At 35.9% G+C, this 23,792-nt stretch overlaps 1 protein-coding gene across 1 annotated transcript; it reads left to right on the plus strand.

Annotated features, from left to right (window-relative positions):
- The first annotated feature begins 2,299 nt into the window (after positions 1-2,299).
- Positions 2,300-23,227, plus strand: fam91a1 (family with sequence similarity 91 member A1). Its single transcript, XM_016239495.1, has 24 exons — positions 2,300-2,576; positions 3,922-4,006; positions 4,228-4,379; positions 5,415-5,472; positions 10,075-10,142; positions 10,367-10,480; positions 10,855-10,945; positions 11,702-11,764; positions 11,939-12,045; positions 12,157-12,195; positions 13,621-13,733; positions 14,659-14,768; positions 14,936-15,045; positions 16,593-16,679; positions 16,948-17,077; positions 17,939-18,087; positions 18,489-18,623; positions 19,447-19,560; positions 19,662-19,734; positions 19,860-19,997; positions 20,325-20,432; positions 20,570-20,693; positions 21,319-21,388; positions 21,697-23,227. The coding sequence occupies exons 1-24, from the start codon at positions 2,505-2,507 to the stop codon at positions 21,880-21,882; spliced, it is 2,496 nt and encodes an 831-aa protein (XP_016094981.1). The 5' UTR covers positions 2,300-2,504; the 3' UTR covers positions 21,883-23,227.
- Positions 23,228-23,792: the final 565 nt, after the last annotated feature.

Consider the following 23,792-nt stretch of genomic DNA (forward strand, 5'->3'; position numbering starts at 1 on the left):
TAGCCACTTCCCCTGAAACCCTTCCTTTAGCCATTAGCCCCTCCCCCTGAAACCCTTCCTTTAGCCATTAGCCACTTCCCCTGAAACCCTTCCTTTAGCCACTTCCCCTGAAACCCTTCCTTTAGCCACTTCCTCTGAAAATGAGTTGGCAATACTGCTCCCAGACAGTTCCGCGCTCTGACGTCACATAGCCCCCGAAACAACCCCTGGCAGTCCCTTTCTTTTCTTTTTAATTTCTCTTTCAAAAACAAACATACAGAGACACTTAACGTCAAACCGAACACAAATAAAAATGGGGGATACATATAACAAATATACATCATGGAGGTTAAAACATTACATTTTACAAATAACATTTTTTTTTATATGACAGACGTTTTTACACATTTCTTGTTCCTAGTGACTGAAATCAATGAGTCATAAAATATTTTAAGTTCTTTACAGAAAAACTTAAAAGAGGGAGTAATAGACTTTGTGCTTTATGTACACGGAACTGGCAGCCCCTTTCTGTCAAGACTGCAGCTGTGCACAGAGCCTATACAGGGGGTAGTACAAATGACATACTTGTATAACAAAATAACCTGTTTATTCTAGAAGTTTGTTTACATCTAGCTACCACAATTCCTTGCACTCAGGCAGTGGACGAATCTTGAGCGCGCGGGCGCAGCCTCCGATCCAGCGATTATAGGCGTTTTTGGACTTGTCTTTTCCACTTAATTTGACACTTTAGAAAGTTAATAGAGTGGGAAGTTGCCATTTAAGGTAAGCGATATCCTTATCCTTATCCTTAAAGAATATTTGAAATAATTTTGGTTTTTATTTGTTTTAATGGCAATATCTGGCAACACTGCATCGCCGGCACTGAAGCTGACAGTTATCAAAACAAGAGCCCATGGACATGTTATTGCTGACAGGATAGCACATTCGGTAAGGGAAACGCAAATAATATCATGATATTATCTATTAGAAACGTTATCAACGTTATCAAAAACAGTAGCATTTAACACTAGTACACAGATCTGTAGAACAAGTAGGTTACAGAATTAAATGAAATACGCAAACACTAGCCATGAAGAAGTCTGCTGTTTTATTCAGTAGTCCTTACATTTTCACAAAGTCATGCTAAAAACATCCATTAGAGCACTAGACAAAGTTATCATAGAGCAATGATTATTAATGAAAACTATAACAGTAATATGGATTGTTGCATGAATAATAAACAACTGATAAAATGATCCACCCCTAACATATAGTAAATATTAACAATGCAATAAATAGACTATGGCATAATTTTACAGTGTTCATCCTTTCAAAACAGAAAACATCTTTCTCAAACATCTACATCTCTGTCTCACCTCACAAATGTTCAAACCCTGGCTACGGCCATGAGGTAACAGAATGAGCATCCTCTGATGATTTGTCTCATGTGTGCTAAGTAGACCAAACAGTTATCTCTTATTTCATGCAGAATTAATAAAGTCATTGACACAGACTGCTATGACTTTGAGCCATCCAGTAAAACGCTCAAATCTGCAAAGCAAGCCACATCACAGAACAAGGAAAGTTTGTAAATGAACTGCATGCATAAGAGTTGCATTACCATTTATTTTAGCTTTTTTTTAAAGGGGGTGGGGGTGGTACTACCTCCCTGAAATGAGTGTTTGCGGGGTGGGATGTCTGCAGAATGCCATGGAGTATGGTATGTCAGCAAGGGAGCATCATCTTTTGTAATGTCACCTCTTCCCTTTGATGCACACAGCTGTTTCCTTTGCCTGCTGCACTGCTTTCCTACCGTAGGTGTGGTTAACGCATTTTTCTTTACACAAACCGAAGATATTTGCATCAAAACTTAATGATAGATTTATAATAAGGTGTGGGCAAAGATTTAGCATATGAGTTTCATTTTATGTTATCACGGTTTCTTTTGGTTACACCCTTACTACAATGAATGCAATGCGTTTTAATGTTTGTTCTGCAGCGATGCCTGATTCGTGAATGAATCGTTCATTTGAGTCGGATCTTTTTTTATGATTCCGTAGAACCCACTCAAAAAGACGGGACTAAACTGCAATAAACTGAACTGACGCACTTAAAATGACAGTAAAACCCTTATAAATAAAACAATAGGAAACCACCGTTGGACAAAGTTATACGCTATGCCAGGCAAAGAACCGCTGAATCAGTTTTGCGAACTCGTTCATTGAAACGAGCCATTTAAAAGAACCGAATCGCGCAAAATGAGTCGGACTTCCCATCAGGATATCTCCTTTCGTCACGCGCTGAGCGGAAGTGACGTACATAGCCAGCAGCGTGACGAAGGCTGGCTTAAAAATACAAGGAAGTGGACGTTCACTGTCAAGGCTAAGATAACATTCACAAAGGAGACATTTAATTGCTTAACGGTGTCTTATCACTGAATAAGTACCGGGAGGGTATAGTCATCTCGGACTTACCCGCAAGCCCGTGAGTATCTGTTAGAATAGCCGTGGAGCTCGAGTCCAGCAATGAACACGGACGTAGAATTTCACATCAGGCAGAATTACCCGTGGAACAAACTGCCAGCTAATGTCAAGCAGGTACAGTAACACACCGCACACAAACACCATCTGACATGACTTTCCCATCACTGCCTGCATAATCGTTCTCAGCATCAGCATGATTTCCAGATATACTGTCAGTCCTCTCATTCATTCAGTATCCGTAAACACACGCTCACACACACACACACTCACACACACACTCACACACACACACACTCACTCACTCACACACACTCACACTCACACTCACACTCACACTCACACACACTCACACTCACACTCACACACACACACACACACACATCACCGTCGTTTCTTTACTGTCATCAGACTCCTCTGCATAATAGATGCACATCAATAGATATTAAAGGCTAATCATAAAAAACTTTGTTTCAGATGTTTCTTCTAAAACTCCTTTGGAGACAGTAACCCTCTGATGCGTGAATTATTAAAGCATGTGGGATCATCTTAATGTTTCCTTGTGCTTTGAAATAATATGTACAGTACAACTGTACAATGAACAATAATATTCACATAATATTTAGTTTTTATTGAATCATTATATAATCATTTATTCTGTTTAATTTTGCAGTGAACTAAATTTTAATGAGAAGTTGTATATATATATTTTTTATGTTTTATTGTTTATTTATTAATATTTAGAATTAATTGATTTATTTTATTAGTTTTTTAATCAAAAATATTACATTTTGAGAGATATCGGTCCACTGCAATATAAAATAGATTTGTGGTTATATCTTAAGACAATATCTTAATGTTTCTTTGTGCGTTGAAATAATATGTACAGTACAACTGTACAATGAACAATAATAGTCACATAATGTTTAGTTTTTATTGAATCATATTATATAATCATTTATTTTGTTTTATTTTGCAGTCAACAAAATTTTAATGAGAAGTTGTATATATATATTTTAAAATTTATTATTGGTTATTTATTAATGTTTAGAATTAATTGATTTATTTGTTTTTTAATCAAAAATATTACATTTTGAGAGATATCTGTCAATGTAAAATAGAATAGATGAATTATAGGGATGCATCGGAGGGTTAAAAGGGGAACAAATGTTGACATACAGTAGGAATATTGGGATGTACAATAAATGTGGATAGCATAGAAATTGTGGCTTTGGAAATATTTAGTACAGTTTTTAAATCATATGGAAATGACTTTTGACTCTTGACCTGATTTTTCTTTCACATTAAAATCAGTTAAACACAAATTCACATTCTCATAATGCCAAACATTATGTGTTTACATTGCATTGTGCATTGTTTAACTAAATCCATAGGAATTCAATATTTTCTGCACTTTCATTTCTGTAAGAAATATTTTTGCAGTGTTTTGCTTCATTCACAGAGTCTGGGAAACTCACAGCGTGAATATGACAAGCAGGTTCTTCTGTACAGTATCCGAAACCAGCTTCGCTTCCGCAATAACCTAGGTAAGTGTTAGATGAACAGAGAAATCTATTGCTTTTCTCTTCTGTTACCCTTGTTTTTCATTGTGACATTGTTTCGAACAATTTGTGTTTCCCACTCCACACTGGCCAGACCAACAAGCTCATTGTAGCTTCTGTCAGCAGATGTAATTACACTGAAATAGTGAGCATCGTTGCCCTGATTTAGTGTCCCACAACACTGTCAAAAACCTCTTCTCTAACAGTCAGGCATGTGAAGAAGGACGAACGCAAGTATTATGAAGAGCTGTTGAAATACAGCCGGGACCATCTGATGCTCTACCCCTACCACCTGTCTGACATCATGGTCAAAGGTCTGCGGGTCACCCCCTTCTCCTACTACATCAGCATCATGGAGGTTTGGTCAAGTCAACTATTTGAATAACATTTACCATAATAGCTTTTTCTTTCTTATTTAATTTTTACAGCCTTTAATTGTGAAGAGAGAGAGTAATGGGGTGAATAGGAAGTAACGGCTCAGCAAATGATGCTTAACTCAAACATGCATTGCCTATATAAGCACCACAGCCACATCTCTGAAGTATTTACTAATTTAATTTTCTCAAACTACAAATTATGTTGTCTACACTTATCACTGATTCTGTGAAAACTGTCGCAACATATGGTAGACATGGGCTAGCATCCAAGCGTTCAGTGTTTTACTGTTCTAGTTTGTGAGTGTTTTTCTTCCTTTAATGATAGAGAAGTATTAACTGTTTACCAGGTTTTTTTCGCTTTTGTTAATGCTCATTACAGTAGAAGTTCTGCATTCTGATAATGCTTCAGAAAGGTATGTTTACTAGACGGTAGTGTTTTGTTTGAGCTTATGAGGATTACTGTAAATGTCTTATGCAGAGTGTCAGCTTTCCATATTTTATTGTAAAGCAACGTTGTCTGTTTTCGATCCGTGTGACTTCTGGTGTCACTTAAGCAAATTCATTTACCAGCGTTCTTAGTAAATTTCTAACTATATATTTTGATGTTCTGAGATCATTTAAAGGGAAAGTTCACTATCATTTACTCACTCTCATGTTATCCCAAATGTGTATTACCAGGCTGTCAAACTCCAAAAAATATGAAAAACACAATAAAAGCATCAGACAAGTAGTCTAAATGGCTATATTTTAAGTCTCGTGAAGCTCTTTGATTGTTTTATGCGAGAAAAATCAGTCATGGTCATCATTCAGTTACATTCTATGGAAAAAAGCAGCTTGGACACTCTGCTGTAAACATTTCTTTTTGTTTTCCATCGAAGAAAGAAGGTCATATGGGTTTTGAAAGGCACGAGGAAGAGTAAATGATGACAGAATCATAACTCTTAGGTGAAACTATTGTTTCATTGGACTTCATTTGATTGGAAGTGCATGACCCAGTCTCTTTCCCCTTCATTCAGGACATCATGAACAGTGAGAAGAGTTATGATTCCCTGCCCAACTTCACTGCTGCTGACTGTAAGTTGTTCTCTCTCTGTCAGAGCTGGGAATCATTATTTGTTACTGGCTGCTCATGCACAATAACGAGGCCACAAGCCACTAGAGAAGGCTGTACATTGCCCACTCAGAATGAAGTGGCACAGAATTACTCTGAACAATAGTGAATGTAAATATTTAATGAATATACCTTTCTAATTCTTCAGAAGAAAAATGGCAGTGCTGTCTTTTTACTCGACAAATGTGCCATATATATACACCACAAAAAGATACTTGTACTGTTTAATGCTGCTCAGAGGTGGCATAAATGCATTTACTAAATAATGGTTAGTGAAATAATATTTAAAAATGTGAAATATATGGAAACATGGGTAACATTTTACAGTAAGGTTTCATTTCTTAACATTAGTTAATGCATGAGGTGTCATGAACTAAAAATGAACATTTTTACAGCATTTGTTAATCTAGCTTAATATTGTTTTTTGAATATAATACTGTTCAATACTGTTTCATATACAAAATTTAAATATATCGAAAAAAAAAACTCTTCAAAGCACTGATAATGTGTAAATAGACAGATGACATAAAATGTATTTAGTGTTTGGACTGTGGCATTTTGTATTTCTAGTTGGATTATTAATTTATGTAAATAATAATAAGCAATAATAATAGTGTACAAGCACCTGGCAACAAGACAAACAATCAGATATTATTTAGTGTAAAAAATTGACAGAATTTTAGAATTTAATTGCATTTTATGAACTCCTTACATTTACCCATATGTCTTGTCATTATTCAACTGAAAGAAATTTGCTGCCGTATATTATGGGAATTGATGTCAACACTCTTATGTGAACTGCAGGCACAGATTAAAGTGAATTGTGTAGAAGGCTGTACAGTCATACAAATATTTGTACCCCAAAGCATCTGTGTACAAAATCTTTGGCATAATAGCACATCATTAAATTCTTATGAAACAAATAATTTGTTATTGGTCCATAATAGCTGGCTGTGCATGCTCAGAGATCTCACAGAACATGGTCTTTGGGTTGGGTAGACAGAAGGTAGCCAGCAGGCTATGCATGGGTCTCTCGCTCTAATCTCTTTGTATGAAGTGAGGCTGCACTCTTGCCCTTCACAGCTCACCCCACAGCCTTTGGCATCATGCCTGGCTCACCGCAGTCAGGCCTGGCCTTCTCTAATGATCCCAGACCCCTGTGCCTTTATGCATGGAGAGGGACGGGCTGCTGAGGCCCCAGGAAGGCAGGATCTGGGGCATAGAGGAATATGTTAAAGTCACAGAGGTTCCTCCAAACACTAAAGGACATCCATGATGTCCTACCAATCGCAAGCATGTGCAGTCAGCATTCAATAGAGGTGTAAACTGGGTCCAAAATGTTTTGTGAGCATCAAACGACATTCAGAAGTAGTCGAAAATGCATGTAATTCACATTTTTATAGCGTTTTTCACGATACATATTGTTTCAAAGCAGCTTTACAGGAAATGCATATTTCTACGTTACAATTAAGAGTATTTTGTTATCAGAGCTGACTGTCAAAGTAATGTCCATATGGCAGAAATGTGCAGTTTCAGGATAATACAAATCATGAAGTTAATCACATGTATTCAGGCAGAAACAATGAATGCCCTATGATTTCTGCCTCAATATATGAGCACATGAACACACAAACTGCTCTGAGAGTCACTTCATGAGCATTTTACCGTTTCTTTTGAGAAAAACTATCGTCATATCATATACAAACAGAAACTTAAAGGTCTTCACAGCAGCCCGTCAAAATAAAAGTTTGGTTTAACTTGAAGAAACTGTGACAGAAATATTTTACTTAATGTAATGATAGCACTACTACTACTACTAATAAAATTATTAAAACATTATTTTTTAAGAATTATTTACCAGAATTTATTTAGCAGAAAAATGTAAATACACAACACAGTATTTTTGAAAAAAAAAAAAAATTTTTTGTATAAAATCAATTAATTAGAGATGCTTTTGATCATTAAAATTTTATGAAACCATTAAAATGTAATCCAGAAAATTTATGGAAAACATAATGTAGTAAAAATAAAACTGAATTTGAGAAAAATAAAACGTGTTTCATAGGACCTTAACAATTATTTTTTTGTTAAACTTTTAATAAATTGCTGTTAAATATTTTATGATTTCAATTAATTAGACATACTTTTTGATTAATACAATTTAATTTAATTATTTTGTATAAAATCAATTAATTAGAGATGCTTTTGATCATTAAAATTTAATGAAACCATTAAAATGTAATCCAGAAAATTTATGGAAAACATAATGTAGTAAAAATAAAACTGAATTTGAGAAAAATAAAACGTGTTTCATAGGACCTTAACAATTAATTTTTTGTTAAACTTTTAATAAATTGCTGTTAAATATTTTATGATTTCAATTAATTAGACATACTTTTTGATTAATACAATTTAATTTAACAATTAAAACAGAGTCTAGAAAAATTTAAATGGTAAATAAAACGGAATATGGAAAAAAATACAATGGAATTTGGGGAAAAATTAAGCGGATTTCGTAGGGCCCTACATGTTGTGATCATAATGATTACAATGTAAGGAAAAATGGTGGAATCTGAGGGTGCAAAAAAAATCTAAATATTGAGAAAATCGCCTTTTAAAGTTGTCCAAATGAAGTTCTTAGCAATGAATATTACTAATCAAAAATTAAACAGAGTCTAGAAAAATTAAAATGGTAAATAAAACGGAATATGGAAAAAAATACAATGGAATTTGGGGAAAAATTAAGCTGTGATCATAATGTTGTGATCATAATGATTACAATGTAAGGAAAAATGGTGGAATCTGAGGGTGCAAAAAAAATCTAAATATTGAGAAAATCGCCTTTAAAGTTGTCCAAATGAAGTTCTTAGCAATGAATATTACTAATCAAAAATTAAGTTTTGATATATTTACGGTAGGAAATTTACAAAATATCTTCATGGAACATGATCTTTACTTAATATCCTAATGATTTTTTGCATAAAAGAAAAATCGATAATTTTGACCCATACAATGTTTTTTGGCTATTGTTAAAAATATACCCAAGCGACTTAAGACTGGTTTTGTGGTCCAGGGTCACATTTGTGTTGTCTTTTGTGTCAAATACTTACTTTTAACCAGTTACCTCAATCAATCAGAATGCAATAGACTGTTACCAATCAAATTGTATTATTACATCAAAGATCCGAACAGAGGCTGCATCTGTCATGGCACTTTTAAATGCTTTTTAAATGCTTCCATATCACACCCATTCAAATGACTATGTCATAGGTTAACTCCACTCAATGTGTAGTAACAGCTACAAGCTAAATTTCAAGTGTCCCAGAAATACTTATGCAATGTAATAATTTCAGCTTTTTATTTGTAATAAATTTGCAACGTTGTTACAAACCTGTTTTTTGCTTTGTCATTATGGTGTATGGAGTGTAGATTAATGTGAAAAAAGTAATTTAAAGCTGTTTAACATAAGGCAGCAACAGAAACCATGAAAAAAATGATGGGGTATGAATACTTTCACAAGGCACTGTATAAATTCTAAAATTTAAAAAAAAAACAGGAACCCATACAGGGTAGGGCTATAATATTATGGCAAAAATTATTTGTCATTTATTGCTCTTGATATTGTAATAATGATTACTTATGTTTATGTGCAATAGACACATGGACATGTCATGTTCTGGCTACCCAAGACAAAACTAAAAGCTAAGAACCAATTTGTTTGTTGCTTTTTACACATAAGAAAATCAGCACTTCACATTGGTTGTCTTAGCAACATGAAAACAAAATGTGACCCTGGAGCACAAAACCAGTCTTAAGTCGCTGGGGTATATTTGTAGCAATAGCCAAAAATGCATTGTATGGGTCAAAATGATTGATTTTTCTTTTATGCCAAAAATCAGTAGGATATTAAGTAAAGATCATGTTCCATGAAGATATTTTGTAAATTTCCTACTGTAAATATATTAAAACTTAATTTTTGATTAGTAATATGCATGGTTAAGAATTTCATCTGGAAAACTTTAAAGACAATTTTCTCAATATTTAGATTTTTTTCACCCTAGATTCCAGATTTTCAAATAGTTGTATCTCGGCCAAATATTGACCTATCCTAAAAAACCTTATTTAGCTTATTTATTCAGCTTTCAGATTATGTATGAATCTCAATTTTGAAAAATTGACCCTTATGACTGGTTTTGTGGTCCAGGGTCACAAATGGTTAATCAAACTGGGAATAAATTATATGCAGAAAGTGAGCAAAGAGCGTTCACTGAAATGGTCGGTGTCTCCCAGTATAACCACTGAAGCTGTCTTACAATGCTTACATGTCGTCTTTTACTGTACAGTGCCACAATCAATACTTTTCATTTCACATTTCACTTTAATCGCATCAGTCTTAATTGATTTAGTTTAATAGTTTTTTTTTCCCCCTTATCTTGATTTTTTTTGCCCCAAGCTCCTGTTAATTTCCAATTCTGCTGTAAACAGGGTCATAGATTGCAAATTAGGTGTCCACACATAAAGTATTTATAGTTGCGTATTTATTGATCTAACTGTTGACCTTTCAGGTCTAAGGCTGCTTGGGATTGGCAGGAACCAGTACATTGACCTAATGAACCAGTGCAGATCTTCCAAAGTAAGTCGTTCTTGGTTTTATGCTGTAGATCAATTAGGATGTTGTGGTTAACTTCCATGGAAGCTCTTTTGGGATTTCAACATGATGTCCATTAGATGGTTCTCAAATCTGTATGTTTCATTGCTCCATTTGAAGATGAAAGATGTAATCCATAGAGGGCAATGCTTTTGTACACATGGTGATAACCTCACACTGTTGCCTAAGCAGCATCTGTCTGTGGCTAGAAATTCTTCCGGAGGAAATCGGCTCGGGATCTCCTGCCAGCAAAACCTGTGGAGATCACAGTAGAGCCCTGGTGGGTGGTACAGACCGGATATATCACCGAGGATGACATCAGGGTAAGGCGGATTCATTTAACAATGTTTCTTTAGTCTTGTTCATAAAATTACATTAGGCTTTTGTAAATGGAAAAAAGGAAATAATATTATTTCAAAGAAATGGAGTCACTGAGAATAAAACTAAATTATTAATGTAATACTTCTTTTATGATGCAACTGTGTTTTCTAACACACCAGTAACAGTTACGTAATTTTTAAATAAAAAAGATGAGCAAAACATAGAACCAAATTATTCTCAACAGCTACATTTTCCCTCATATTTCCTGCATGAAACTGTCAGAGGACAAAATTCTCTTCTAGTTGTTAATTTGAAGGTTTGTAACTGGATTGAAAAACCTCTGGCCTTTAGTGCTTTTGTGCTGGGTTTATTTCAGATATGCTCTGTGGCGGAGAAGAAGGCCATTGATAAGATGATAGATTCTGGACCTCAGCTGACTGGATCGATGGAGTACAACGTGGTTCTGAGTGAGTGTCACTGAGACAGTTTCAGTCTTTAAGAAAACCACTTGAAATGTCATGCTCTATGCATGAATACAGTGTAATCATATTTTAACATTAATGTTATAATGGAATGTAGAAGACTTTGCTTTGATTCTCATCCTTTTTCTGGACTGCATATGGTGGAACATACTGATTTAGTAGCAGGCTTACAAAAAAACAATAACAATTGTGAATTTAATTGAATGAATTAATTAAATTTATACTTTTTATATAGGCTTAATTTTGATAGACTTTAAATATTTTGACAGTGAGACTGTAACTGTCGTGGTTAATAATAATAAAAAAATAAAGAAAAAATAGTAAAGTTATATTCCTTATATTCCACCAGTTCTGGAATTACTCATTAAATGATTATATTAATAGCATAATAATAATAAAAATAATAAAACCTCATAATATTTACTGAATTTTTAACATTTCAGCCAAACGGTCATAGTCACTATGGTAACATCTAGTCTGTACTGGTCTGCGCAAAGCTGTCCATTGGCCTGTGCAGATGATTGGTTTCCATGCACAGCAGATAATGACAGCACACAATCCAAAAGTGTGGGGCAGTTTTGAAGTCGCACCAGTACGACCTCTGACAAAAATGTAGTCGCACATGCAGGAAAAGTGGTTGGAAAAAGCCACCATTTAGTCACCATCTAAAGCCCTGTGCTTTTATGGGTGGTACATTCAGTACAAGAACTTCCTATCTATATATCTTCTCAATTTTTTCAGGTTTGTACAACCGGGGCTATATATATATTGATGTGCCCATATCAGATGACAGCTGTATATCAGGTATGCACTTCGGTTTATCAAATAGGCTAATTGCCACAGAATGTACATAATAGCAGATGTAAGAATCATTGATCAAAAAGGGATGATAGGACGATCACAAATCCATTTGGAAGAATAGCAGATATTTAGGGTACAAGCTCACACACACAATCTCTTCTTGGTTTTCATTTTTAGTGCCGCCGCTTGAGGGGTTTGTCATGAACAGAGTCCAGGGTGATTATTTCGAAACGCTACTCTACAAAATCTTCGTGTCCATTGATGAGCAGACTAATGTGTCGGAGGTGCATATTCAGTTTTCACTTTGCAGTGCACTTGAAATGCCATCTCGTTTCTTTTCAGTGATTCTGCTTGTCTTTGAGACTGTCACACCACTTTTCTGTTTGTCATTGCAGCTGGCTAATGTACTGGAGATTGACTTGGGCCTGGTGAAGGTACGTGTCATGCAGGGATGAAAATGGAAGGCCATTTACAGGGAATGTTTGATATGAAATGATGCCTTTATAGCTGACTGGGAGGGCGGTGAATCCAGGATGCACCGGTTCTGGAATTACCGCCGCCGCAAAGGCAATTTTCCAAATCCTTTGGCCTTTTGATGGGTTGTGAAATGAGTCCTTCTTTGAATGTATGATGCAGACTGAGGAGAATGTGGACTGAACCATTGTGTTCACACATTTCATTTGTAGCTGTTTAGCCCCATTTCAGTATCTGGCAGAGTGGAAAGCAAGCTTATTCATGAGATCCATCATGAAAATCCATAACTCTTTATTAGAAAAGCCAACGTCACTGACGTGACTCAAAGGACACGATCTTTACCAATGAATTTATTTTTACACAAGATAGTATTCATTTTCATTATCTCTTTGACATTTTGCTAAGACAAATAGAATTAAATGTTTCCTGCAGTCATCCTATTAGTGAAAGCATATTCATTTAGTGAATGATGATGAGAGAGTATATTTGAATAGATCCATTGCCGTCAGTGTTTACGTGCAGCAGACATGGTGCCTTTTTATAGGGATGTGCCCGAAGACAAATAGCTTCATTGGAAAAGCTTGAATATTGCTCCTTGTTTATGAAACATGAACCATTTTTTTCTCTTTTCTTTTCCTACTTTTTTGTAAATCATTTATAAAACCAATCAATATATCAGTTTATGTAAGAATAGTTTTATGAACATTAATAATTTATACAGAATCATTTTTTTAAATAAAAAAATTAATACTCATTCATATATATATATATATATATATATATATGTGTGTGTGTATATAATCGGTGAGAGTTCTAATCAACACATCTAAAAAATACTGTACAGTGATATTCAAATTCTCTTTTTTTTCACAATAATTTATAGTACAATGAGAGAATATAGTATCAGGCTGTATGGAACCCAAATCCTGACCTACTTTCTCCAGTACCATTCAATCTTTCTCAAGAGCTAACAGTTTTATCTTCATATGTGACAGTACCGCAATTTTCTTTTCTGTTCCACCTCACCTAGAACCATTCGAACTTCTATGCCATGCAGATAATAACCTTTGAAAAAATAAGGGAATGTGTATTCATAACCTTAGCTTGATTGGCCTAGCTGCAGAATCAGTTGGATGCTACAGATTTTGTTTCTTGTTGTCAAATTGTGTTTTGGCAGTGATGCTGAGATAATGTTTATTATTATAAAGCTGATTTCGATATCGGTATGAATTATTCATGAAGATGTGTGTGGATGCTTTCCAAACATAACACAGACTTGAAGACTTCCTCGTAAATTAACGGTGTTAACATGCTATTATAGTAGTTAATAGTCATCACTGGATTGTGTATGAATGCTGAAAGAATATTGGACTTTTCTCTTCCAGAATGCAGTGTCCATGTATTGTCGCCTGGGGTTCGCTATCAAAAAGGGTCAGGTGATCAGCCCGGACCAGCTGCACCCCTCGTGGAAGAGTGCCCCTTCGGTCAATAGACTCAAGTATGAGAAGGCCTACCTGACACTGATGAATAGGCTTTTAGTGCTGAGAAACAGACAAAACTCTTGCTGTTCTAGAAATTTCAAACTCGTTCACACAGAAAGAGATTTTATCTGTGCTATTGGTATCATACCATATCATATTCTGATCACAAATAAGACTGATTAAATCCAGTGAACTGAATATTGATTCTTAAAATCCTAGGATTGGTATTTTAATTTATGCATTTGTAGTTGATGCATGAACATGTCTGCATAATATAATATGTGCCACCTCACGTCTAGCAGATGTCGCCGGGTAAGTGGTGGATAATTGTTGACATCTAACACATGCAGTACCCCACCTCTATCATATATCTGTTCACCTTGCTATTTATTTATTAATGTATGTATGTATGTATGTATTTATTTATTTATTTATCATGCTAAACATGATAATACTTTAATAATACTTCAATTTTAGTAATAGTTAACAATTTTTTGATAATGTAATAATTCGAATGAATGAATCCTTCAATAAAATAAAAATAAAATCCTTTTTGTATTATTAAAATTATTATGCATTATTATTTATTAATTTCTCATAAAGGAAAACCTTTGAATTTTTGTGTGTTCTAGTGACATTGTAACAACGCTCTTAATTCCAAATCTGGAAAAATCGTATAATCTCCCTCTCTGTACCAATGTGTTATATTAGCTTTGTATTTAATTTAACAGTCTGTAATGGCTAAAATATTTGGAAAAAGTGAAAGGAGAACCTGTAGTGTTAGTCAAAATTCATGTTAAGCGATTAAGTAACTGTTGACATGAATGTATAGCCTGTAAAAAAATCTCATTAAAATGACCAGCAGTTGCTGTACGTGTGAATGTCTCTTTAGTCAGGTGTTTCGTTGTGTTTTATATCTTAGTGTTTTCTTATGCTTGCCAGAGGCACTATGGACCCTCAGAAGATGCTGCTGTCATGGGAGGGTGGCAGTCCAGTGATGGAGGCAGGTTCCTCAGCCACTGATACAGACACCACCAGCCTAGAGGACCAGGGTGAGAGCACAACAGCTTTCATTCAATCATAAACAGCTTTCCACTCATCCATTAGACACTAACTCACTCTACTGCAGCGTATTATTAAACATTAGTCTGGCTCCAGTCAGTACATAAATCATAATAATGTGAATTAAATTGACTGTGTGATTTTCCCTGTCCTCCAGACACCGCAAGTGTGAGCAGTCTAAGTATTCCAGCCGCCCCGACTAAGAGGATCGCCTTCCTGTTTGACTCCACCCTCACCGCCTTCCTCATGATGGGCAATCTGTCCCCTGTTAGTGTCTCATTCATAGATTTATTATTTAGTATTTCTGCTTTACAGTTGACACATATTTGATACACTGCATGTGGCTTATTTTATTTTTTATTTTAAAGGTGCTTGATAATATTTAGTGCAGTGGTTCACAGTTGGTGGGTTGTGACTGAAAACAGGGTTGCCAAGTCTGCGGTTTTACTATGGAACTGAACTACTTTTAAATTGTTGCCACCACAGGTTAATTTTTTCCGCTCCTGAGGGTTAAAGGTTTGACATATTACATAAATTGTATTTTACTGAAATTGTTCAACTGAAATATTTTACCCATTTAACATTCTGCCAATGATAAAACTGTACTAGATGATAAGATTTGTAAGGGAGGGGCACTGGTAGGGAGCCTTTAAGCGCTTCATGATAACAGTGTTATAACAGTCTTATAACACTGTTATAAATACCATAATGTTGATGAGTAGTTCTGTATAGTGATTTTCATGCTAAAATGATGCATAACACATAACATGGGAGTGGTATGTTTTGATATTTGGCATAGGGTCATTGGGCTAGTTATGGGCTGTTTTTGATTGGCCATTGGGCTAGGTTTGTTACGCAGACCTGGTATCCCAGGTCGCAGGCCTATTATGATAAGGTCACAGATAGTAGAAGCAAGCAATTAAATATAACTGACTGGGGTTGTACCGATAATAAAATTATGACTGTTTTTTTTAACTAAGTGAACGTTAGACGGCGGCAAATGTAATCTAAATGTCTAAAAGAGAATGTACGATTAAAGAGCCAATATGGACATTTAACGCTAAATATTAAAACACTAATATCAGCCTATATCCAATCTTACTTATACTGATATGTCGGGCATTCCTACAACTGATCATGTAATTGTCTTCTAACTGCCTCTATAGTATTTTGATGCAAATTCATTTGTTATATAGTAGAAGCAGCCAAATAAGGCAATATGGGCAAGTGTCGATTTACGTTTTTTCAGTGAAAATTATACAATGACTTGTTCTTTTTCACTTCCAAAAATTTTTATTTTAACAGTATTTTACTGTAAAATTACATTAAATGTAATTACATTTATTCACTGTATATAGTATGGAAACTTACTGATAACCAATTAACAGGTTTTTACTGCTGCATTTTTACAGTCTTTTACTGTTAAAATCACTATCATTGTTTACAGTGTAAAAAACATGAACAAAACTATTTAAATGCAACCCAGAATATGTTAAATATGAGTTCACTTGCTGAAAAGACAAAGCCCGGTTTGTGCCCTCCACAATGTGTTTAGTGTGGTGAATTATTGCCTGCCGAGGGCATGAAACCATCGCAATTCAATTTGTACACTAAGCAATTTCAGTACTATGTTTTGTCACCACTTGAACTCCAGTGGAAAAGCTGAACCCTGAAGCTAAACCAGTTGAGAACTACTGATTTAGTTAGAGGAGTCGTCGTGCTGAAGGGTTTTTCAAGATTGCCTTCATATGATCAAATATGTTTTGTATATCATTTATAAATATCGGGATTTAATGTGCTGTTTTTCGTCTCAGAACTTGAAGAGCCACGCCGTGACGATGTTTGAGGTTGGGAAGTTGTCTGATGAGACCCTGGACAGTTTTCTCATGGAACTGGAGAAGGTAATACCCTTATTATAGGACACAAAAGAAGCTGAGGGACACACAGTGGACAGACAATCTCCGACTCTGTGCTTGTATTGAAATAGAAAGGGGCCACCGCCAGGGGCTGATTATACAACACACTCACACTCACATTTTTCACTTTGGCACAGTTCTCACATCTCTTGTGCACACAAAAGCATAAAGACTATTGCATTTCTCTCTTAATAATCTCTCCAACCTTTAGTTATTCTTTTGATAAGGATGCTTTTATGTTTTATGTTATAAGGTTGAGAGCACTGCTGAAGGAGAGGCTCAGAGATATTTTGACCATGCGCTGACCCTCAGGAACACAATACTCTTTCTGCGCTACAACAAAGATCTCACGCCTGATCAGAGCCCTGATGTACCAAATATAGGTATGTGTTAGTATCTGAGGGCTTGTATATATTAGACCTGGGAGATCGATCAAATATTTATTTATTAAATATTATATTGTTGTTGACCAATTCAATTTATTTATGTGAATCAGTTCTTTTGAATCCTTTTCAATGAATTAGTTCAACAATTTTCATCTACATTTAAAAATTTTCATGGACGCATTTTTAACAGTGCAAAAAGGATGTCATGAATTTCTGCAATAATTCTTTAGTTTAGTTCTTGAATTTATTAATAATGGTTTCTCCCTCTTAATTTGAATTAAAATTCTTTTTTTTTTAAATGTAGAAAAATAATTTAAGTAATTTAGTAATTTCAGAACAAAACAAATACATATATACGTATTGAGCATGTGAAATATAATAATACATAGTAAAAAATGTACACAGGCAGCCAAAAGTTATACAAAGGAATAATTAGGAATTTTAAATGTGTTTGAAAGAAGTCTCTTATGCCTGCCAAGGGTGCATTTATTTGTATTTATTCAAAAATACAGTAAACCATAATATTGTGAAATATTGTTAAAAATGCAATTTCTTCCTGTGGTGCAAAGTTTTTAGCATCAATACTCCAATCATCAGTGTCACATGATCCTTCAAAAATAATTCTAGTGTGCTGATTTGCTGCTCAAGAAACATACTTATTATTATCAGTGTTGAAAACCTTTTTTGCTGCTTGATATTTTGTGGAAACAATTCTGATGGGTAATACACGTCACTATCAGTGTCATTATTTAAACTGTATCACTGTGATCTTTATTAAATAAAATTATGAAGTGGTACAAGTAGACACATGTTCACACGTCCTGGTTGGCACTGATGTATGTTTTTGTTTCTCATCAGGCCTGCCTCTGGACCTCCTCCGCTGTGAAAGCCTGCTGGGATTGGACCCTGCCACCTGCAGCCGTGTGTTGAACAAGAACTACAAACTGCTAGTTTCCATGGCGCCACTCAGCAACGAGATCCGGCCAATCAGCAGCTGCACGCCTCAGGTAGCCCAGGAGACTGTAGTCAGACCCGTAGAGAGGGATATATGATCGCTGGGACTTACAAAACTGTGCTCGCTCAGTGAGCAGTCAGATCGTTGTTCTCTTGAGAGTATCGTTCAAGCTAAATAGGTCTTTCTTTGCCTCAGGGTTTCTTTATAAAAGTTGCACCATGAACAAAAACGCTACCCACCAACTATATCTCTGCATTTCCATAAACATCTTTTACATGCCGTTTAGATGTCTTTTACAAATAAGGTCAGCATTTGGCCTGAAGGAGTAGTTACGATGTGCATTTAGAATAACTTCACTTCGCATTACATGTTTTGTCACTAGGAGATTTGGTTGGAAGTTGGCCATGTATATTAGAGTAGCTTTATATTATTTGTCTTATGTGTCTCTTCCAGCACATTGGTCCAGCCATTCCTGAGGTCAGCTCCATCTGGTTCAAACTATACCTGTACTCTGTCACTGGTAAAGGCCCTCCTTCACTACTGCTGTCCAAGGGCTCCAGGCTCCGGAAGCTGCCAGAGACCTTCCAGGTTGATCTCAGCATTCAAATATTTATTTCATTTTTGTTTGTATTTTATTGTGCTTTAATTCTTTCTGTAAATATGTTCTTTAATACAATTCTTATGACGTTAAATATTCCTTTAAATATTTAAATAAAATTATTATTATTTTTTTTTAAATCAGTTTTCATTTTCTGTTATTTTTCTCGCCCTACCCATACATTAAAAAATAAAAAAGACTAAATGACTAAGAAAAAGTACACATAAATTACACTACCGTTCAAAAGTTTGGTGGTCTTAAGATTCTTAAAATGTTTTTGAAGAAGCCTATGTTCACCAAGGCTGCATTTATTTGATCAATAATATGGTAAAACAGTAATATTGTGAACTTTTATTACAATTTGAAATAACTCTTTTCTATTATAATATATTTTGAAATGTAATTTATTCCTGTGATAGCAAAGCTCAATTTTCAGCATCATTACTCTAGTCGTCAGTGTCATATGATCCTTCAGAAGTCATTCTGATATGCTGATTTACTGCTCAAACATTTCTTATCATTGTTTTTTGTGGAAACATTCTGATTATAAACATTATAATGGTCTTTACTGTCACTGTTGATAAATTTAATGTAGCCTCACTGAATAAAAGTATTCATTTCTTTCCAAAAAAAAAAAAAACCCACTTACCATCCCCAAAATTCTGAACTTTAGTTTATGCATTATAAGCATACTATATATTCTGCTATTAGGCTATCATATATAATTTTATATAAATGCAATTCTGCATAAAAATTTTTAAAAAGTTACAGATAATGCTTATTGCTTACATAATCATTTAACATGTTATTCAGGCCTATGACCGACTGCTTATTACATCATGGGGTCATGACCCCGGGGTTGTCCCGACATCCAACGTGCTAACAATGTTGAATGATGCCCTCACCCACTCTGCAGTGCTCATTCAGGTAATGGAGGGAGACCCTGAACAACCAAGAGTTCTCATATCTAGCACATTCTCAAATCTAATTTGATCAGAACATTTACCAAAATCTTTCACTCTTTTCAGGGTCATGGAATGCATGGGCACGGTGAGACTGTCTATGTCCCCTTCCCCTTTGATGACGAAGACCTTAAAGCAGGTAAAGTCTTAGTTGTCTATACATATAGTGGCCCAGGGTTTTTTAGGGTCACTGTAGATGTGTTTAGAACTCTGAATGGCCCAGTCGTTCTAACTGGCCGCTCTGATTTGTGTTGCCTCTCCCAGAGTTCTCATATTCCAATATGTGTGCGCACAAAGCCCTTAAGATCCTGCGGGACAAAGTGGATCTGGAGCACCAGTGTGGCTACATCACCATGCTCAACCACAACAACAGACATCGCAGACGACCCAGTGACGCCGACGGTGGGGCTAAGAGCCTCTTCTCAATCCACACTGTCCGTTTAACCAATCTCTGAAAGGCCTGATAAGGATGGCCCCTATACTGATCATTAGCCACTCCAGGCTGTATCATGGCTGTATTAGCCACTATAAGTGCTGCAATTAGATTAGAATGAGATCAACCGGTTCAAGCTCTCGCCAGTGTGTTTTATTACAACAGATCTCTAATTCAATGAATGTTTTAATTGCAGTCCACACGTTTGATTGCATCTCTAATCAGAGTGAAAACCTGAACGCTACCTTCGGGGTCTCAAAGGAACATGAGATTCACTCTCTTTGCTTTCCTCACAGGAGACCCTGAGCTTAGCGGAGTGCTTGAGGCCAACGGAAGCAATGAATCTTTCGAGCTGGTTACGGAGGAGAACAACGGAGACGGCAGCAAGAAACCGGGAACAGAAGGTAGATGTTCTTTGACTGAGAGCCAGAGTCTGCACATTTTTTATTTTTTTTGGAGAAAACATGTGGAATAGATATAAACATGCTAGAAATGTGTTACACCGAGCTGAAAGTACTAGTGGATGCTTGTTTGTTCACAGGGTCGTCCAGTGAGGATGAATGGGTTCCTCTGGAGCTTTGCTTTGGGATGCCTCTTTTTAGCTCTGAGTTAAACCACAAAGTGTGTCAGAGGATCGTCTCACACAAACTCTGCAGCAAAGACAGGTGACAGCCTGAACAAATGTCCCTTTTTTTTGCTGTGCATAAGAGTGTTAAAAAATACTGTGTTTGCAGACATGCACTGGCATATTGAGCAGCGATAGCACCATAGCTCAATGTGCCAGTGCATGTCTGCAAACATTTCTGGCAAAGCAAATTTGAATCCAGCCCATTATTTTTGCGATCCCAGTCTCACCTCTTTATCCCATCATTTCCTGTCATCTGTCCACTATCTATATTAATAAAAGTGGTAAAAGGCCAGTACACTACTATTCAAAAGTTTGGGGTTGGTAAGATTGTTTTCTATTCACAATATTATTGTGAAATGTTATTACAATTTAAATAACTTTTTTCTATTTTAATATGTTATTTCACATATATATATATTATTTGCAGTAAATTTTAATGTTATGGGTTCGATTCCCAGGGAACACACATACTGGTAAAAAATTTATAGCCTGAATGCACTTTAAGTCACTTTGGATAAAAAAGCTAAATTTGCGTTTGCTAAATGCATAAATTATTGTTATTATTAATTATTATTATTAAATTATGTTCGTTTTGACAGCCTTAATTACAATATATATGTTACTGGACTAAAGAATAAGAACACACTCTTTTTCTTTTGCAGTCTTCAAGAGTTACTACATTCCAGTAGAAAACTGTCATTAAAAGTTCTCAGTTTTGTTCATTCATTCCAGGTAAATCTTCACCACTTTTATATTGTTCCTAACATAATGTGGATTTAGTTGATAGTAGCAGTGCTAATGTCTTATTTCAAAGATTGCATTCAGCTGTATTACACATTCATGGAAAACCAGGAAGTATCAGCAAGTTTTAAAATTGCATAGAAATTTTTTCTCTGTGAAATATTTCATCAGCTAGAAATTGCTCTATGAGAGTGCAATCTCTATAAAATTGGGCAAGAAGTGTGAGACCCCTGGTATTTTTTCACTCTCAGATGTTCTTCGTATGTGTGTTGAGTTGACTTTTTCACCATCCCTCACAGGATGGAAAACAGCCGGCGGACCCTGACAGCGGGGTCTCGGGTCCCCTGAGTCAGCCCCCAGCAGAGTCTGGCGTCCCCCTACCCGCAATCAACCTGCTCTTCAAGGACGGCGAGCTGAAGGAATGGAGCGGCCGAGCGCCGCCCTCCCTGCATATCTCTGCCCCACAGAGAAATCAGCCCACATAAAATACCGTCAAAATAACCCTGTTCAGATCCACACCATACTCTACTCACTTCTGATCGCTTATGGCATGAGTTATCATGTTACCTGTGGCACTCAATCACACACAGCCATCAAGTGCTGGTGCCGCCTCCCGTCACGTTTGGATGCGAGCGTCCAGAGTAACTCTAAAAGTCCTGACGGGTTCAATCACACGTCCCATTCACCCAACTATAAAATAGAAAATCTATTTACAAATGATCCTATATTGACCTTTTAATGTGTATATAGACTTATAAACATAGGACCAATCCTGGGGTTGGATGAAGTTGCCCTACTCGTATTATCATGTTTTGTGACCTGATGCATGATATCACTGCACAAAATCTCAAAAACTGCTTGAATCAGCAGGGTTTGAAAACACGAAATTGAGGTTTACGTTTTGCACCAAGCCTGTGGATGGCATTCAGGTTTATTCGATTTTTTATTTATTTTTTGTAAATCAAGACCTTTGTTGGAACTTGATTACAGTTTATTCGGTTAAGTCGTATTCCAGCTGGAAAACTTGTCTGTCTCAATTCTGCTTAGCAGAGGAGTGTTTCTGCTTCACTGAGACCAAAGACCAACTTGTTTAATGTTGATTTTTACCATTATTTAACTTTTTTGGCTGCCTTATTTGCTTTGTGCCCATTAGACTACTGTATCACCGAATGCGTTTATTCCACTAGGCCAGTTTGAAAAATTTTTCCACTTGGACCAACTATCTACTTTAGTCAACAAACCTTCAAGTAGTGACGGCAAGGTCATCGATTATCCATCAGTACCTAGATGTGTTGAATATCAGTATAAGTTTATTGTGCAAATATGCAGTAATACAGCATTAAAATCCCCCTCAGTGGCCTGACTTTTTCCCTTACGCCTTTACTGAGGGTGCTGCCAGTGTTTTCCCAATCAAACCATGGTAGTGGTGTATGAAAACCGATTAGAGATCTTGGTGCTGCATGATGAGTGTGTAGAGTTGTTGTGTGTATTGTGCGCCGTTCTCTCCTCATCTCTTTATTTCCCCTTTCAATTCCTTTCGATACGACCCAAAACAACACCGGCTCCGTGCCTGACCCAGTCACAGTGTTAGTGAAATAAAATAACCGATAGTTTTATAAAGTCACCCTGCATTTTAGGAACTCTCTGTTGTAGTGTACTTGATGGGACTGTGAACATGCTCTTGTAATTAAAAGGGTACAGAAGTTACATTTTCCCCTCACGCAATTCCATTCACCAAAATATAAGTCATAACAAATGAATATGTAAAAAGTGTATGAAAGTACTAATAAATATGCTACAAAAACACCCATTATAAGTGTTAGCATGCAGTTTGTCATTTAAAAAATAACAATCTTCAGATTGTTGAAGCTTGGCTTCAGACAGGCTGGCTCCTCGGTGACTCTATAATTACTATAGCAACACAAGTTTAGGGTGTCACCGGGGGGCAGTGGGGCCCTGAAATGGGGCATATCATCATAGGAATAGCACAAGCCAGGAGAAGAAAAAAAAAACATCTGATGATGTCTGTCAACAAAAAATGTTGAGATGTTCTTTAAATTCCGTCCTACAATATGTGCGAGGCCGGTGTATGTAGAGGTTAGACTTTTTGTCATTCATTTTATAATGAATCTTCTTGTAGCTTAATAATTAAAACTGGTTTTATCTGGAGGCTTGCTCTTTAAAACTAGGTCAGTAACTATAGTCAGAAACTTTCAATATTTCAAGAAATGTGTGTATGGGAGGAAATTTTTCAGCGGGTGGCTACTGGCTACCCTATCCATTTTTATTGTAGATGTGCTGCAACCTATGAAACTTTTACACTGAGAAATAGACTTGTATGAAAGGAATATAATCTTCTACTTCGGTCTCTCTGTCTTTTCAGCATTTCATGTTT

The sequence above is a fragment of the Sinocyclocheilus grahami genome, unplaced genomic scaffold (assembly GCF_001515645.1).
Source record: "Sinocyclocheilus grahami isolate Dianchi unplaced genomic scaffold, SAMN03320097.WGS_v1.1 scaffold566.1, whole genome shotgun sequence".
NCBI lineage: Eukaryota > Metazoa > Chordata > Actinopteri > Cypriniformes > Cyprinidae > Sinocyclocheilus > Sinocyclocheilus grahami.

Coding starts and splice junctions, on each gene's coding strand:
- fam91a1 (XM_016239495.1), top strand. CDS start 2,505: ATGAACACGGACGTAGAATTTCACATCAGGCAGAATTACCCGTGGAAC. Junction 10,946..11,701: donor GGAGTACAACGTGGTTCTGA/GTGAGTGTCACT, acceptor CAATTTTTTCAG/GTTTGTACAACCGGGGCTAT. Junction 17,078..17,938: donor CCCTGATGTACCAAATATAG/GTATGTGTTAGT, acceptor GTTTCTCATCAG/GCCTGCCTCTGGACCTCCTC.